The sequence below is a fragment of the Scyliorhinus torazame genome, chromosome 25 (assembly GCF_047496885.1).
Source record: "Scyliorhinus torazame isolate Kashiwa2021f chromosome 25, sScyTor2.1, whole genome shotgun sequence".
NCBI classification, from domain to species: Eukaryota; Metazoa; Chordata; class Chondrichthyes; order Carcharhiniformes; family Scyliorhinidae; genus Scyliorhinus; species Scyliorhinus torazame.
The window spans coordinates 27327311-27344670 of NC_092731.1; the positions used below are offsets into that span (position 1 = coordinate 27327311).

At 51.1% G+C, this 17360-nt stretch overlaps 1 protein-coding gene across 1 annotated transcript in view; it reads right to left on the minus strand.

The window, feature by feature from the left end:
- Window positions 1–3330: 3330 nt before the first annotated feature.
- Window positions 3331–17360, minus strand: part of LOC140402243 (sprouty-related, EVH1 domain-containing protein 2-like) — a 71222-nt gene continuing 57192 nt past the window's right edge. The window contains exon 6 of the mRNA XM_072489872.1: window positions 3331–3405. Coding sequence (XP_072345973.1) covers window positions 3331–3405 — 75 coding nt within the window. The remainder of the gene's footprint in view (window positions 3406–17360) is intronic.

The window sequence follows — 17360 nt, forward strand, 5'->3', positions numbered from 1 at the left end:
CCACATGTAATTTCAGCTCGATTGTGGCACCTCAGATTGCCGTGCACCGTGTGTGCTTTTGGCAATGTCCAAGTTGAACAGTTATGTGAGGTAAAACAAAATGGTGGAGCAGATAAAGTTGGGTGGGCATTAGGTCAGAACCAACTGATGGATTGTCAGAGAGCAATTTAGGGCGAGTCTCTAAACTATACAGTCAAACTGATAAGAAACATTAACACTGAACTTTGAGAACATTTACAAATGTTTATACTCGGGTCAGTAACCCAGAGGCCCCAGGCTAATGCTCTGGGGTCATGGGTTCAAATCCCACCATGGCGACTGGAGGCATTTGAATTCAATTCACACAAATCTGCAATTGAAAGCTGGTATCAGTAACGTTGATCGTGGCGGCCGCCATCTATCATCGTAAAACCCCATCTGGTTCACTAATGTCCTTCAGGGAAGGAAATCTGCCGTCCTTACCCGGTCTGACCTACATGTGTCTCCAGACCCACAGCAATGTGGTTGACTCTTAACTGTCCTCTGAAATAAGACCATCAGATGTAGGAGCAGAAGGAGGCCATTCGGCCCATCGGGTCTGCTCCGCCATTCAATGAGATCATGGCTGATCTGATGTGCTAATCCTCAACTCCACTTTCCCGCCTTATTCCCATAACCCTCGATTCCCTTACTGATTTAAAAACCTATCTCAACCATGAAAGCACTTAACGACCCAGCCTCTACAGCTCTCTGCTGTAATGAATTCCACAGATTCACTCCCCTCTGAGAGAAGAAATTCCTCCTCATCTCTGTCTTAAATGGGTGACCCCTCCCTCTGAGATTCTGCCCTCTGGTCCTAGACTCTCCCACAAGGGGAAACAACCTCTTCTGCACTGTAAATTCTATATCTATATCTATAACCTCTCAGCATCGAGCCTGTCAAACCCCCTGAGAATCCGATATGTCTCAATAAGGTCGCCTCTCATTCGTCTAAACTCCAATGAGCACAGGCCCAACCTACCCAACCTCTCCTCATGAGAAAAACCCGTCCCTACCCGGGATTGACCTGGTGAACCTTCTCTGGACTGCCCCCAATGCCGGTATATCTTTCCTTAGAAAGGAGACCAAAGCTGTTCACAGTATTCCAGGTCTGGTCTAACTAGTGCCTTGTCGTTTTAGCAAGACTTACATATCTTTATATTCCATTTCCTTTGAAATCAAGGCCAACATTCCCTTTGCCTTCCCAATTACCTGCTGAACCTGTGTAGTAGCTTTGTGTGATTTATGGACACGGATCCTCAAATCCCTCTGAGCGGCAGCTTTCTGCAGTCTTTCTCCATTTAAATAATATTCAGCTTCTTTATTCTTCCTACCAAAGTGCATAACGTCACATTTTCCTACATTATATTCCATCAGCCAAGATTTTGCCCACTCGCCCAGCCTGTCTATATCCCTCTGTAGACTCTTCGTGATATCCTCACCATTTGCCTTCCCACCTATTTTTGTGTCATCCGCAAACTTGGCAAGAGTACATTTGCTTCCCCCTTCCAAGCCATTAGTGTGGCCGAGCAAGCCATTCAGTTTGAGATGCAATTAGGGATGGGCAACAAATGCTGGCCTTGCCAGTGATGCCCATATCCCACGAAAGAATAAAGAATAGAAAAATATTCGATCAGTGATAATCTCCGATAGCTGGATTCAAAATGAGTTGTCTTTCTCTGGATGTCCCTCGCTCGTGTATACAGTGGGTGATGAGGGTCTGGAATGCGCAGCCATGGAAGTGTGGTGGAGGCAGGTTCAATCGAGGCTTTCGAGAGGGGATTAGATGATTATTTGAATGGGACCAATGCGCAGGGGGAAATGGCAGGGGAACGGCACTGAGTGGCGCTGCCCATTTGGAGAGCCGGGGCTGACACGATGGGCCGAATGGCCTCCTTCTGCGCCCGTAACGATTCTGGGGTTCTGTGAAATGTAACGTTTCGCCAAATTGTTTTGGGAAGAAATTTACGACAGAACCAGCATTTTTGTTCATGAACTCGGTCACGTGGTCATTCCCAAAAGGTTTGCCCAGAGTGTGAGGTTATCCATTTTGGCTGAAATTATAGAAAGGCAAATTATTATCTGAATGGAAATCCGATTCAAGATGCGCCTGGGCAGAGGGATCTGGGTGTCTTTGTTCATGAAAGTTGATATGCAGGTCCAGCATGTCATTAAAAAGGTAAATGGAATGTTTGCGTTTATTGCGAAAGGACTGGAGTATAAAAGTAGAGAGGTGTTGTTGTAATTGTATAGAGTGTTGGTGAGACCATATCTAGAGTATTGTGTCCAGTTTTGGTCTCCTTATTTGGGGAGGGATGTGGTGGCAGTTCAGAGGAGGTTCACCACATTGATTCCGGGAATGAAAGGGTTGACGTATGAGGAGAGATTGAACAGTTTGGGCCTATACTCGCTGGAGGTTAGAAGGATGCGAGGGGATCTGATTGATGTACATAAAATACGAAGAGGGATTGATAAAGTAAACGTAGACCAAATGTTCCCCCTTGTGGGGAAATCTAGAACGAGAGGTCGCGGATATAGGTTGAGCGGCGGTAGGTTTAAAACTGAGATGAGGAGGAACTACTTCGCGAAGGGGGTGGTGAATTTGTGGAACTCGCTGTCCCGCAGTGCGGTGGAATCTGAGCCATTAAATAGTTTCAAGAGGGAGATTGATGTATTTCTGATTTTAAAAGTGCGTTAAAGGGATGTGGGAAGCAGGTGGGGAGGTGGATTTGAGACCAGACCAGTCATGATCTGATTGGATGGTGGAGCACGCTCGAAGCCCTGATTTGACCACTTCTGCTCCTAATTCTTCTCGGCAGAGCCTTATGTGGAATGTAAAACAACCCATGAAGTCCACCGATAGATTTTCCATCACCCTTTTAACCCGATGTATTTTCCAGAACTCAAACCCTTCATTTTGATCAGAACGTGGCAAAGGCAAAGCAATGATGGACGCATTGAGCATTCCTACCATTGGATACACAAACCGGTTGGGATATTTTGCAGCCCGTTCCTACGCCTCTACCTGATATCTGTTTGTGTGCAGCCTTCTGTAGCCGAGTTGCCTGCTTAAACGGTCACCTCTCACGCTCACCCACGTGCTCCGCGGATTAAGGAATCTCGGAAATTCGGAGCAGGCCAACAGAGAGGGGAGACAGGGGACAAATACCTTCGCACAGAATTAGCGAGGAACTGAGCAACGAAAGGGTTAATGCTCCCCCTCCTCCCCAGCTCCTGGAATGTCAAAATATCTGTGTACCAATGCCAGGAGAAATAGACAAGGAGCAAATCTACTTTGAATTTTAAGTTGGTTCAAGCAAAGCCAGATTTGTTACGGTTTTCATTATTAGATAATGGTGTTTTATCTGTTGAATACAGAACCACAGGCTGTAATGTAAAACAGTTTAGATCTTATTTAAATGTAGATATTTATTACTGCTCTCGCTCTCTATGTATAAATCTGTGAGAGGCGCAAATGCCAGTATTTTCTTTTCCTCCATGTTGGGAGGGAATAAGGTTTCCAGGCAGTGTCAGCGTCTCACTCCCACAGCTGGGCCAGGCCGCGTGAAGGTAGAGGGGTTTAACCTGCCCTAGAAAGCATGGGGAATAAGTGCCACCACTGGGGGGAGTTCGACCAAGGTGAGACAGCACAGTGATGGTCCCAGAGCCGGGGCACCTACACCGGTGTTGGCTGGCTGTCCCGTCGGTGCCAGCGCTTAGGGAGCGAGAGAGAGAGAGAGAGAGCGTGCGCGTCGCCAGGCACTTGTCCCAACCCCCGCCTCACAGAATCGCAGAGTTGCTCCGGCGCAGGAGGAAGCCGTTCGGCCCGTCGTCTCAGCCCCGCCTCTCCAAACGAGCTTCGTGACCCAGTGCCAGCCCCCTGCCTTTCCCCCCCGCATCCCTTGTCTCTATTCAAATAATCATCTAATCCCCTCTGGAAAGCCTCGATTGAAGCTGCCTCCCCCACACTGCCAGGCCGCACATTCCAGACCCCAACCACTCGCTGAGTGAAAAAGTTTTCTCTCACATCACATTTGCTTCTTTTACAAATCACGTTAAATCTGTGCCCCCCTTGTTCCCCACCCTTTTCCGAGCAGGAACCGTTTCTCCCCGTCTACTCTGTCCAGCCCCCCTCATGATTTTGAACATCTATCAAATCTCCTCTCGGCCTTCTTCTCTCCGAGGAGAACAGTGCCGACCTCTCCAATCTCTCCTCATCACTGAAGTTTCTCATCCCTGAAACCGGTGTGGTAAACCTCTTCTGCTCTCTCTCCAGTGTGTTCACATCTTTCCTATAGTGTGGTGCCCAGAACGGTGCACAATATTCCAGCTGAGGTCGAACTAGTGTCTTGTATAAATTCAGCCTAACCTCCTCACTCTTGTACTCTCTGCCCCTATTAATAAAGCCCAGGATACTCTCTGCTTTATTAACTGCTCTCTCCACCTGTTCTGCATCTTTAATGATGTGTGCACAAATTCACCCTTTGCTCCTGCGCCTTCTTTTAGAATTTTATCCCTTATTTTAATTTGGCTCTCCATTGTTTTTCCGACCAAAATGATTAATTAAAAACGGGCGCTCAACCCGCTTGCTCACGCCCCCCGCTCATTGCCCAACAGGTACCCATCATAGAAGCTGTTTGGACCATGGTTTCCGAGGTCTTGGTCGATGTTAATGAAATTTGTCTCTGTTGGGTTTCTTGCATAGGGTTGGGGGATTGGATTGGATTAGATTTGTTTATTGTCACGTGTACCGAGGTACAGTGAAAAGTATTTTCCTGCGAGCAGCTCAAAAGATCATTAAGTACATGGGAAGAAAAGGGAATAAAAGAAAATACATAATAGGGCAATACAAGATATACAATGTAACTACATAAGCACTGGCATCGGGTGAAGCATACAGGGTGTAGTGTTAATGAGGTCAGTCCATAAGAGGGTCATTTAGGAGTCTGGTAACAGCGGGGAAGAGGCTGTTTTTGAGTCTGATCGTGCGTATTCTCAGACTTCTGTATCTCCTGCCCGATGGAAGAATTTGGAAGAGTGAGTCAGCCGGGTGGGAGGGATCTTTGATTATGCTGCCCGCTTTCCCCAGGCAGCGGGAGGTGTAGATGGAGTCAATGGATGGGAGGCAGGTTTGTGGGATGGACTGGGCAGTGTTCACGACTCTCTGAAGTTTCTTGCGGTCCTGGGCCGAGCAGTTGCCATACCAGGCTGTGATGCAGCCAGATAGGATGCTTTCTATGGTGCATCTGTAAAAGTTGGTAAGAGTTAATGTGGACATGCCGAATTTCCTTAGTTTCCTGAGGAAGTATAGGCGCTGTTGTGCTTTCTTGATGGTAGCGTCGACGTGGGTGGACCAGGACAGATTTTTGGAGATGTGCACCCCTAGGAATTTGAAACTGCTAACCATGTCCACCACGGAGAGGGGCCCAATTGATTTTGGTGCCAAAGACAGAATGGTGCAGAGGATCCCACAGGCAGGAGCAGTGAACAAGGGTAGCGACAAAGGGACAGAAGACAGGGTCAGTCGACCCGGAGAGGGGAAGAGAGCTACCAGTGCGGGGGGAGAGAACCATCGAGAAGTGTGTAGATTTAAGAGCGCAGCGTGTTTCGAAGGCAACCAGAGGGGCCACATCCACATGTGTTGCAGAGAGAGGAAGAATGGGTGGCAGGGGAAGAACAGAAAGAAAACAACTCCAACTCAAGGTTATAATATAAAGAGTGACCAACAGAGCGACTCATGAGACAGGCTCGTGGTGTTAGTTAAATAATGTAAGTATGTGTAAATCAGCCCCCATCGTAATTGAGTTATTTGTCAATGGCCTTCCGCTCCATATGGGAGTAGACACTGGGGCTTCTGCTGCTGTGATGGGAATATTTGAAGGGCGGCCCACAAGAAATGAAGTTGGAAGACACCTCGGCAAGATGAGCGACTAGGGGAGAATCCTTAAAAATATTGAGATCTACATCCGCACCTGTGATATCCTGGCATCAATCGGCCTAGCTACCTATCATCATTGTGAAGAGCTGGCTGCCCAGCCTATTGGGAAAAGATTGGTTGAGCCAGATAAAATTAAATTGGCTGGCAATCTTGAGCACAACAGATGATTGTTTCCCAGAGGTTCTTTCATAATGAACTGGGGAAAATACGGGATGTCAAAGTCAAGATCTATATGTTAACTTAGACTCCACAGATTTTATAGATCTCGGCCTGTGCCCTACGCCTTGCATTTATGAGTTGAGGCAGAGCTGAAGTGGTTAGAAGAGTTGGGAATAATAAGGCCAGTACAGTTCTCAGAGTGGGCAGCCCCTATTGTCCCCGTGGTGAAGCCAGACAGAACGATTCGCATCTGCGGCAAAAATAAATTAATCAAACCAAGTGGCAAGCTGATTGGGCATCCGATCCCACAAATTGAGGACCTACACTCAAAGTTAGCAGGAGGACAAAGACTTACCAAACTTGACATGGCCTACGCTGACCAGCAGTTGAAGCTGGACAAGGACTCAAGGAACATAGAACATACAGTGCAGAGGGAGGCCATTCCATCGATTGAGTCTGCACCGACCCACTTAAGCTCTCACTTCCACTCTATCCCCGTAACCCAATAGCCACTCCTAACCTTTTTGGTCACTAAGGGCAATTTAGCACGGCCAATCCACCTAACCCGCACACCTTTGGACTGTGGGAGGAAACCGGAGCACCCGGAGGAAACCCACGCAGACACGGGGAGAACGTGCAGACTCCGCACAGACAGTGACCCAGCAGGGAGTCGAACCTGGGACCCTGGCGCTGTGAAGCCACAGTGCTAACCACTTGTGCTACCGTGCTGCCCATAAATTAATCGAACCAAGTGGGCAAGCTGGATGGTCACCCGATCCCACAGATTGAGGACCTTGAGGACCTCATGGAAATACATGGCGATAAATATTCACGAGGGTCTGTACCAGTGTACCCAGTTGCCCTATGGTGTTTCATTAGCCTCTGCCATTTACCCGCAAACCAAAGAGTCATAGAGCGCAGAAAAGACCCTTTAGCCTATTGAGTCTGCATTGAAAATAACTACCCCCAATCTCGCGCTAATCCCACTTACCAGCCCATATCCTTGAATGTGGTGGTGTTTCACGATAGAGCAAGATCCTGCAGGGAAGAGCCAAGGCACCGGTGTATCTGGACGATGTGTTGGCCACAGGGTTGGAGAACCTGGAGGACATACTCAAGAGATTCAAGGCTGCAAGCGTAAGTGCGACCTTCAGGCCTCCGAGGTCTCTTACCTGAGTTTCAAGGTCGAAGGTCAAGGTTTGCGCCTGTTAGCGGAAAAGGTCAAGACTATCGAAAAGGCTCGTGTCCGAGCTGACGTCTTTCTTGGGCACGGTACATTATTATGGGAGTTTCATACCCGGCCCGTCAAAAACCATTAGCACCTCTACATCAGCGGCTGAAGAAATAGCAACAATGCTATTGGAGGGCCTTTGAAAGAGTCAAATAAGCCCTGCAATCTTCAGACCTGTTGGTCGGTTTCGACCCAGGAGAAAGGGATTGTGGGAAGGTGTGATGGGTCACTGCGTGGCTTGGGGGAAGTTCTGTCACACAAGATGGGGGATGGAATGGGGAGACCCATGTTCTCTGCCTCCAGGTCCTCGGCTGATGAAGAGAGAGGTTGCTCCCAGTTTGAAAAGGAGGGCTTGGCAGAAGTATGCGGGGTAAAATAAAAAGTCACCAATAAATAAATGGGCGGCGCTTCACGACAGTCACAGGACCACACACCGTTATTGGGCTTGTTCAGGGAGGGTCAAGCCACTTCTCCCATCATCTCAGCCAGAGTCCAGCGTTGCCGTTGCTGTAGGCAACCTATGAGGTCTCATTCCAGTACAGGCCGGGTACTCACGTTGCAAACGCAGATGCCTTGAATCGCCTAACCTTGCCGCAGAGTGATTCACCACCAGCGGTGCCGCAAGAGGTCACACGAGCCTTGAACTTTTTGGAAACCCGCCCAATTTCAGCCCAGCAAATCCAGACATGGTCACAGAGTGAGACCCAGTACTAGCAAAGATAGAAGGAATAGTCCTTCGCGGTTGGAATCATGACAAATCTGGACAGGTTCGGGTCTATCAAAGGGTCGTAGATTTTTTTCATAGATTTCATAGAATTTACAGTGCAGAAGGTGGCCATTCGGCCCATCAAGTCTGCACCAGCCCTTGGAAAGAGCACCCTACCCAAGCCCACACCTCCACCCTATCCCCGTAACCCCATCTAACCTTTTTTGGACACTATGGGCAAGTTAGCATAGCCAATCCACCTAACCTGCACATCTTTGGACTGTGGGAGGAAACCGGAGCACACGGGGGAAACCCACGTACACATGGGTGTCATAATGTACACCAGTATATCATGGTGCAGACACACACTGATGGACAGACAGTGGGACCAATAAACACACACAACACCGCAGCCAATCACCAGTTAGAGCACAAGCACTATAAAGACAGGGGGCATCAGAGTTCCATTCCTTCGAGTTGCAGCTAGCTAGGAGGACAGAGCTCACAGCCTGTAACACAGACATTCACCATGTGCTGAGTGCATCGACTGGTTAGGACAAGGCAAAGGTCTTTAGTTAAAGCTAGTATCGTGTTAACCCACATTCAGAGTATGTTAAACAGTTAATGATTCAATGAAATAGTGTTGCACTATTTCAAGTATTGGTGGCCTGTATGTGTTCCACGGATCCAGAACACCCAACGCATCAACGGGGAAAACGTGCAGACTCCGCACAGACAGTGACCTAGCCGGGAATCGAAACTGGGACCCTGGAGCTGTGAAGCAACTGTGCTAACCACTGTGCTACCGTGCTGCCCCTGTCGTCTCTCTTGCTGGGAAATGCCCTTCACCCCCCAATCATCACGGATGGCACAGCATTACCGGTACAAACACACCATAGAGTGTAGGGGGTGGACCGTAGATGCGGGGAGCAAGAGTGGTCGTCACCTCCCCTCCCAGCCAAGGGGTGGCGCTGCTATAGGAGTTACGCGCATGACCTGACATGACCAAGGTTAAGACGCTCCATGCTGCTTTATCTGGTGGCCAGGACTGGACAAGGACATTGACCGTGCGGTCAAGCAATATGCCAACTGCAGCAGCTACCCCCGCCAGCCCATTTACACCCTTGGGAGCGGCCCAGTGCGACCATGGACAGGGATCCATCTCGATTTCAGGGGATCCTTTGGAAGTGCCTTGTTCCTTATCATCGTCGGCGGCCATCCATGATGGATGGATGTGCATGTGATCAAATCCGCAGCCTCGGTGGCGAGAATGGAGAAATTGCGGCAGGCGTTTGCCGGGTCACCGGAGGTCCTGCTGCCAGCGAACGGTTCGGTTTCACCAGTGAGGGGTTTCATTATTTTTTGTAACCAGGTGGGTTTCAGCCTCTTCCTTGTCTTCCGACATGAATGCTCTGTTTTTGGGCAGCACGGTGGCGCAGTGGTTAGCACAGCTGCCTCACGGCGCCGAGGTCTCAGGTTCGATCCCGGCTCTGGGTCACTGTCGGTGTGGAGTTCGCACATTCTCCCCGTGTCTGCGTGGCTTTCACCCCACAACACAAAGATGTGCAGGGAAGGTGGATTGGCCACGCTAAATTGCCCCTTTGTGATGAACGGTTACTGTACTACTGTACTCTTGCCATCATGTAAGGTGATGTCCCCTTTAAGACCGGGCTTGGAACCCTGGGGGACTCCGCCTCTGCCCATCTGGGAGCCGTATATAAGGGGCCGCCTTGTGGGCGGGACCCAGTTAGCACCCGTCTCGGCACCAGGCTAGTTCTTAGCTTATTAAAGCCTTCTTTACCGTTTTACTAAGCGTCGTTATGGAGGGTACAACAGCCTTAATTGGAAAAAAAAGAATTGGGTACTCTAAATTTTTTTAAAAAGGCATCTGGCTGGGTTCTCTCAGTCCTGAGAGGCCCCCCCCCCCCCCCCCCCTCATCGACACCAAACGCCCGCAAAGGCCAAGTTGGTCCATTAGATCCCAATCGCACAGCGCGATAGGCGCAGCATTCGACAGAACTGAACTGCCGTGCGAGGGGTTGAGTTCCTCCGAAGGCGGCGGCGATGACAGCAGAAAAAACCCGGTTCGGAACTGCAGCTCTTTCCCCAGTCAGCTCAGGACCGTGATCACAACACGAGTGCAGCTTCTTGCGTCGCTTTTGGCCGAGCTCTATTTATCATTTCGTGCGAATTGTCAATTCCTAAAGATAGCTCTTCGTGAATCTGGCACACAGGATTTTGTCACAGGGATATTTTGGGGGCTGAGATCGCAGCTTTAATAAGTCATGAGGGGTATCTATTCCTCTCCTGGGCTCTGTAAATAATGCAAGTGTTAAAATCGAAGTCAGCTGCAATTATTCCTGGAATGATCCAGTGCGCGAGTGCGTAGATGTCCCTTTACCTCATGAAGTGACCGCTTTTCGGCACTGCGTTGACATCCGCTAATGCTTCAAATCAGTCATTGACTTCAGATGGACACCATGGCTGAAGCACTGAGGCGGAGTTTTCTAGAAGGCCTGAGTGTCCTGTATCTCATACTTCACCGTTTTCTCTTTCTATTTCTGCGTGACGAGGAACCGAGGAACATGGAAGGTAGGAGCAAGCACAGGCCAAGCAGCCCTTCCAGTCTGCCTCGCCATTCAAGAAGGATGTTCCCGATGGTGGGGGGGGGGGGGGGTCCAGAACCAGAGGTCACAGTCTGAGGATACGGGGTGGCCCATTCAGGACGGGAATGAGGAGACATTTCTTCACCCGGAGAGTGGTCGGCCTGTGGAATTCGTTACCACAGGAAGTAGTTGCGGCCAAAATACTGTGGGCGGGGTTCTCCATTTCCGAGTTTGAGTGTTGACACCAACGCAGAATTCGTGGACTTCCACGACAGAAAAACTGGCGCCACACCGGGACCCACTTGGCTACTATTGAGGGGCTAGCATCGACGCCATGTGGAACACAATCGATTCCAATGAAAAACGGTGCGGGATTCACCAGATACTCGGGAGGCTGACGAGCTGCAGCCGCACATACACATTACACTCCCCACACACACTCATCCCAGCCACACACACACATTACACTCCCCACACACACTCATCCCAGCCGCACATACACGTTACACTCCCCACACACACTCATCCCAGCCGCACATACACATTGCACTCCCCACACACACTCATCCCAGCCGCACACACACATTACACTCCCCAGGCACACTCATCCCAGCCAACAAGGTGGCACTGGTTGTGTCGGACCGCGCCCATACAGCTCATGGGTCGGCTGGGGCCAGAGGGCACCAAGTGGGGTGTCCTGGGGGGCACACCTATACGACCCATGGCACTAAGTTCACAGTGGGCTGTTTGCGGCGTGCACAGCTGCAGGGCTGCCTTGCCAGTTGCGGTAATGGTATTCTGTGCCGTCTACTCACAGCCCCCCGATCCTGGCAGAAGCTTCCCCCCCCCCCCCCCCCCCCCCCCCAGCCAGCGGCACAACTGCCGGCAAACTCTGGCGAAGTTGGACACTTTCCGTACCTCCTCTCCCTCCCTCCGCAGCCGCCACTCCGGTTTCACGATTTTTATCAAGCACTCGATAACCGCGGCGTCGGGAACCCGGCCCATCGGAGGAGGAGAATCGCGGAAGCCCTCCGGAGAACACTGAGTCGGGCCCGCTAATAACATGCAAACGGTGTTTACTGTAAGTGCGTTCCGGACCACATTGCGCCGCTGTCGAGGTGATGGAGAAACTGCTTCCTGCGGCGATGAATACCACAGGGCCGACCACTCTCTGGATGTCTCCTCATCTCTGTCTGGCAAAGAGGAGCTCTCCCCATGTGGATGTCTCGGTAACCCGACCAGATTGTGACCCCCTCAACATGGGGAATCTGTCACTCACTCCCGCCTCTCCCTTTCCTTCATCGAACGGCGTTCCCAGTTGCTGGAAGGTAGCAGTTGCCAAGCGAGAGTTCAGCTGAGAACATTTTGTCGTCTTCCTGATTAAAGTAGCCGCTCGCCATCTTTTTTTTTGTTGGATTCAAAGTGCTTCCCAAAATAATCCAGGCGTGAAAAGTAAAACGCAAAAAAAAAAAAAAAAAAACCTGCCTGTGGGGCGATTGCAGGTTTTAATCAGCTCATTCCGGAATCTGAACCGGAGCGGAAATATTGCAACACAAAAATAATGCTATTTGTCGGAGATGGATTCGCCTCGGACGTTGGGCCAGATTTTACCAGACTGTTGGGCGGGGCGAGGCACACAAAACGCCATGGACAAATCGGGCCTTAAAGATCCTGCCTGCGGCCAATGGGGGGCGCACCTCCATCGTGGGAAAATATACCACCGGTGGGGGGGATGGTGGTTCAGACGGTGCCGCCCCCTTGTGGCTCCCTTGCTCTGCGCACCCCGCGACTCACGCACTGCCAAAAAAAAAAATAGTTTGGAATAACCGGTTGCGATTTAACGGGACACGTTCTAAGTGCCGTAGCGAGCGAGATTTCCCGCGAACTACTCGCCAGCTGTGTTGGCGGGCTGCTGGCCGCTATCGATGACACTTAGTCCTATTTTTGGGCCCTTGCGAGTTCCCAGTCGGGCGAGCCCATTATTTTCGTTAGTGGGGAGCTGAGCTTGTTGACCAAACCGGCTCCTCAGCGGTTGGGCCGTCATTTGAAAGGGTGCTTGATCTCTAGGTGAGCTTGTGGGTCCTTGACCTGCCACCCATGGGCAATGTTCCCCCCCACACATTTGGACACTACCCTATCCCCCTCCCCCCTCCCCCCCCCCACCCCCCAAGTACAGACACACCACTCTGGGGGTCAATGAGGCCACCCCATTTCAGGCCATCCCACCCCCCCCCATTCGGACCCCCCTTTCGGGGACTACAACTCTTCACCTTCCCAAACCTTCCGGAGACCCTTCACACACACACCCACACCCATCATACACCCCTTCATTCCACAGTTCACAAGCATCGCTCACCTCAGGCCCCACCCATAGCAGTGTTACCCAGGCACCCAGGCACCCATGCACTGCGGCCCTGACACCCTGGCAGTGCCCCTGCCAGCCTGGCAGTGCCAACCTGGCACTTTGTCATTACCAGAGTGGCAGTGCCAAGGTGCCAGGGGGAGAGACAGAGTGGTGCCACCCTGCCCACTCCCTGACCGCCCAAGTGTCGGCAACGGCCTGGGAGACCCTTCAAGTGCTGTTCAGCTGGACCAGGACTAATCATCGCTCGTGGGACCTCTCACTGGTGAGCCAATTCAATCCCAGGAGGCCATTGGATACGGTGACCATCTTGTTAATGAGATGGTGATGGGCCTTAAGTGGTGGTTAATGGAATGTCGCCGCGCCCAGACGAGTTCTAGAATCCACCAACGGGAGCGAGCCGCTGCGATCGCAAACCGCTTAGCGTCTAGGGGGCTTCGCGATTTAGGTCGCTCCCGCGATCGAACTGGCTGGCACGGATTTTCACCAGGCATGACCAGGCCGTTAAATCGTGCGCAACATCTTACCCAAGACTGGAGGGAGAGCTGCTCCTGGGCATCATTTCACAAATCCCTCTTGCAGGGAGGCCAGTGTCGTGAGTTCCAGTACGGCTGGGTTGTTGGCTCTCTCGGGGTCCGAACATTCCGGTTCAAAGTCCCTGGGCGGGATTCTCCCAGCCGCCGTGCCGGAATCGTGTTCGGCGCGGGAGGCAGGGAATGGCCGTGTACCCGGAAATCGGGACCAGCGCCGCTGAAGCGATTTACCGATCCCCGGAGAATCGCTTGGGCGGGATCTACACGGCGCGGGGTAGGGGGTCATTGACGGAGGCCCCCATCCCCCGCACCCCCCACCCCGCACCCCCCCCTCGCAATTCTCCGTACTAGACTGGCCGAGTCCCCGACGGCCTGGTTCTAACCACGTATCGGCCGTCGGGAATCTCGGCAGGCGGCTGCGGATTCAGTCCGTGGCCGCCCTGGTGTGGGGCGGGGGGATCGCTCAATGGGGGGGTGGGGTGGGGGGGGTGGGGGGAGGCCTCATGGACGGCCAGGGGAGCGATTGGGCGGCACGGAATGGCAGTCGCGCGCAATCTTGGGGGGGGCCTACATTTTTGATGACGGTCCGCAGTGCGAGTCCACCATGTCGCGGCGGCCGCCCCGCGCGGTGCGCGAACTCCCGACCGGAAATGCGGGGCCCCGTATCCGCAGCCAGAGCTGCGAGGAGCACTCTGGGGCCCTGCCAGCCCCCTGCAGGTTGGAGAATCACTCAGGACGTTCTTCAGGAAAGTCCAGAGTGAAACGCCAGCGTTTTGCTGCTGCCGTGGGGACACAGCCCCATGTTCAGAGAATCCGGCCCCCCTGAGTACATAACTGAGGCGGCCATTCCAGCGCAGTACAGAAAGAGTGCTGCGGTGTTAGAGGTGCTGTTCTTCAGGTGGGATTGAGACTCCAACCTATTCAAGTGGACAAATAAATGGAGAAAGGAAGCAACAAATTACTCCTTCAGCCAAGGAAGAATTAATTTGGAGCTCAAAAACCGTGAAGGGTTTTAATTGAATGAGTGAGCTAAACTGTGCCATGCTTGGATGGTTCAAGTACATGGGATTGCAACTCAGATAGCTGCAGTCACAGCCAGAAGGAGGATTAGTCTCTCTCTCTGTAATCTAAAAACGGTAAATCAATCCTTTGGTGATTTAAAACTAATAACTGCTCTCAGTAGTGACTTGAACCAGATGTGCTTCTCTTAAAAGTTCTTTTTTAAGTCTTATGGATGTTCATAGGACAGTTTAAGGATTACATAGTATTGTATTCTTTGGGGGTTGTATTTGAATTAATGGTTGCTAAGATGTTCACTGTATGTTTTAAAAGGGTTAATTTGAGTTCATAGAATAAACATTGTTCTGCTTTAAAAAATACTTTTCCATTTCTGCTGTCCCACACCTGTAGAGTGGGCCGTGTGCTCCCCATACCACAATCTAGTAAAAGTTGTGGGTCAGGTGAACTCCATGATACACTTTGGGGTTCTCTAAACCCTGGCCCATAACAATATAGGATGGGATCTTCCAGCCCTGCCATCGGAGACCTCTGCCGCTAATTCCCCAGTGGCGGAGGGTGCGAATAGCGGGAGACGCCATTGACAGAGGCGGGACTGGAAGATCCTGCCAGTGACGGACCTCCTCCACCGCCGCTGGCGGCAGAGGAGTCAAAAATGAATCGTAAAGACTGCTTGTTAACACACATGGTCAACTTTACCACCAGTGCGACACACCAATGGAACTGAGAACAGAACGATTATTCTTCTTTCCACATGTCCTCCTTTGATTTTTGGGATAGTGATTGCTCAGTCTTTTTTTGGGAATACTGCGTCGAGACATCATTGCATGGAAAGCAATCAAGGCCAGAGTGGCAGGTATCGTTAGCGATTCCTTTGAGAGCCGAGCTGTGCAGGCGACAAGGACAACGTTTCAACAACTTTCCAGAGGACCAGGCCAGTGGATGAGAACTGGAAAGTGACCACTGAAATCATCGACGCATGCCTCACGGAATCTCTTCACTCCAGAGGGCGGTGGAAGTTCAGTCATCTAGGACGTTCAAGGCAGAAGTCGATAGGAGGCCAATGACACCGAGGGATATGGGGATAGCACGGGGAAGGTCGAAGATCGGCCATGATCGGATTGAGTGGCGGAGCTGGCTCGATGGGCCAAATGGCCAACTCCTGTTGCTGTGAATCCAAAACAGTTGAATCAAATGTTTGTTTTTATAAGTGATTAAGCACTTGAAAACATGTTTCTTTTTATAAGGATGTAGTGGAAGGAATTTAAACGGCGGAATTTTTTTTGTATGAATGAATCTTTTTGTAAAAGCTAAAGTCTGCAGCAGATACTTAGAACTTCATTTTATTTAATCTTGGTATGGGTTGCGAGGTCTGCCTATGGTGAATGCTGGGTGGGTTGGCATGGAAGGTAAGGGTAAAGGGTGATGGTGAGGCCTCATGGATTATGATGAGTTGGCTAAAAGTTGGCATAGGGGGCTACAAAGGGCTGTGGAGGGAGGATCGAGAGGCATAGAGAGTAGGGGGCCATGGGGGTGGTTATAGGGAATGAGATGCCATTGGCTGGCATGGATCGGGAGTTTGTTGGAGTGTGCGGATTGAAGACTACAGGGCATTTTTCTTGTTTTATTGCTTCTTAAAAGATCTTGGACTCAGTGCCGGCGCACCCAGGCAGGCCTTCCAAACCGTCTGCCGCCACACCCGTCCTGGGGACCTCACGGCCGACGCCCAGAGAGCCTCACCACCCCGGGGCGAAAATCCCAACTTCCGGAGCACTTTGTCCCGGATCGGGCCCGTGCAGCATGGAAATGCCCTGGCTCTGCGCTCCCAGCCCGATGGAAAAACCCAGACGTTCCTCATGAAATTCCAGCGTCTCGGAATTGGTCAGATCGATAGGCTGGCTGGCTGGCACAGTCTCCCAAAACCTGTGTCGGCTGGCAGGGACACATGTATAAAGCAATTGGCAAATGGGGGAGGGGGCACCTAGCCCTGCCAAGGGGGTGTCCACTGGCACGGTGCATTCATCTCCTTCGCGCCATCCTCATCCCCCACCAACAAGAAGAATGTCTTTAACCAGAGGATTTTGTTGGGATGAGGAATGCACCGGTGAAAAGTTGGTGGTAACAGGGGCAACAGCAACGTTTAAAGGAAATTGGTTGGAAAGGATTCTCTAACACCCAAGGTGTGCATTCATGTCGAGAGGGTTGGAATACAAGACCAGGGATGTACTTCTGAGGCTGTATAATGCTCTGGTCAGACCCCATTTTGAATATTGGGAGCAGTTTTGGGCCCTGTATCTAAGGGAGGATGTGCTGGCCTTGGAAAGGGTCCAGAGGAGGTTCACAAAAATGATCCCTGGAATGAACAGCTTGTCGTATGAGGAACAGTTGAGGACTCTGGGTCTGTACTCGTTGGAGTTTAGAAGGATGAGGGGGGATCTTATTGAATCTTACAGGATACTGCGAGGCCTGGATAGAGTGGACGTGGAGAGGATGTTTCCACTTGTAGGAAAAACTAGAACCAGAGGACACAAATCTCAGACTAAAGGGACAATTCTTTAAACAGAGTTGAGGAGGAGTTTCTTCAGCCAGAGGATGGTGAATCAATGGAACCCTTGCCGCAGAAGGCTGTGGAGGCCAAGTCACTGAGTGCCTTTAAGACAAAGATAGATAGGTTTTTGATTAATAAGAGGATCGGGGGTTATTGGGAGAAGGCAGAGGAATGGGGATGAGAAACATATCAGCCATGATTGAAATGGTGGAGCAGATGCGATAAGCCGAGTGGCCTAATTC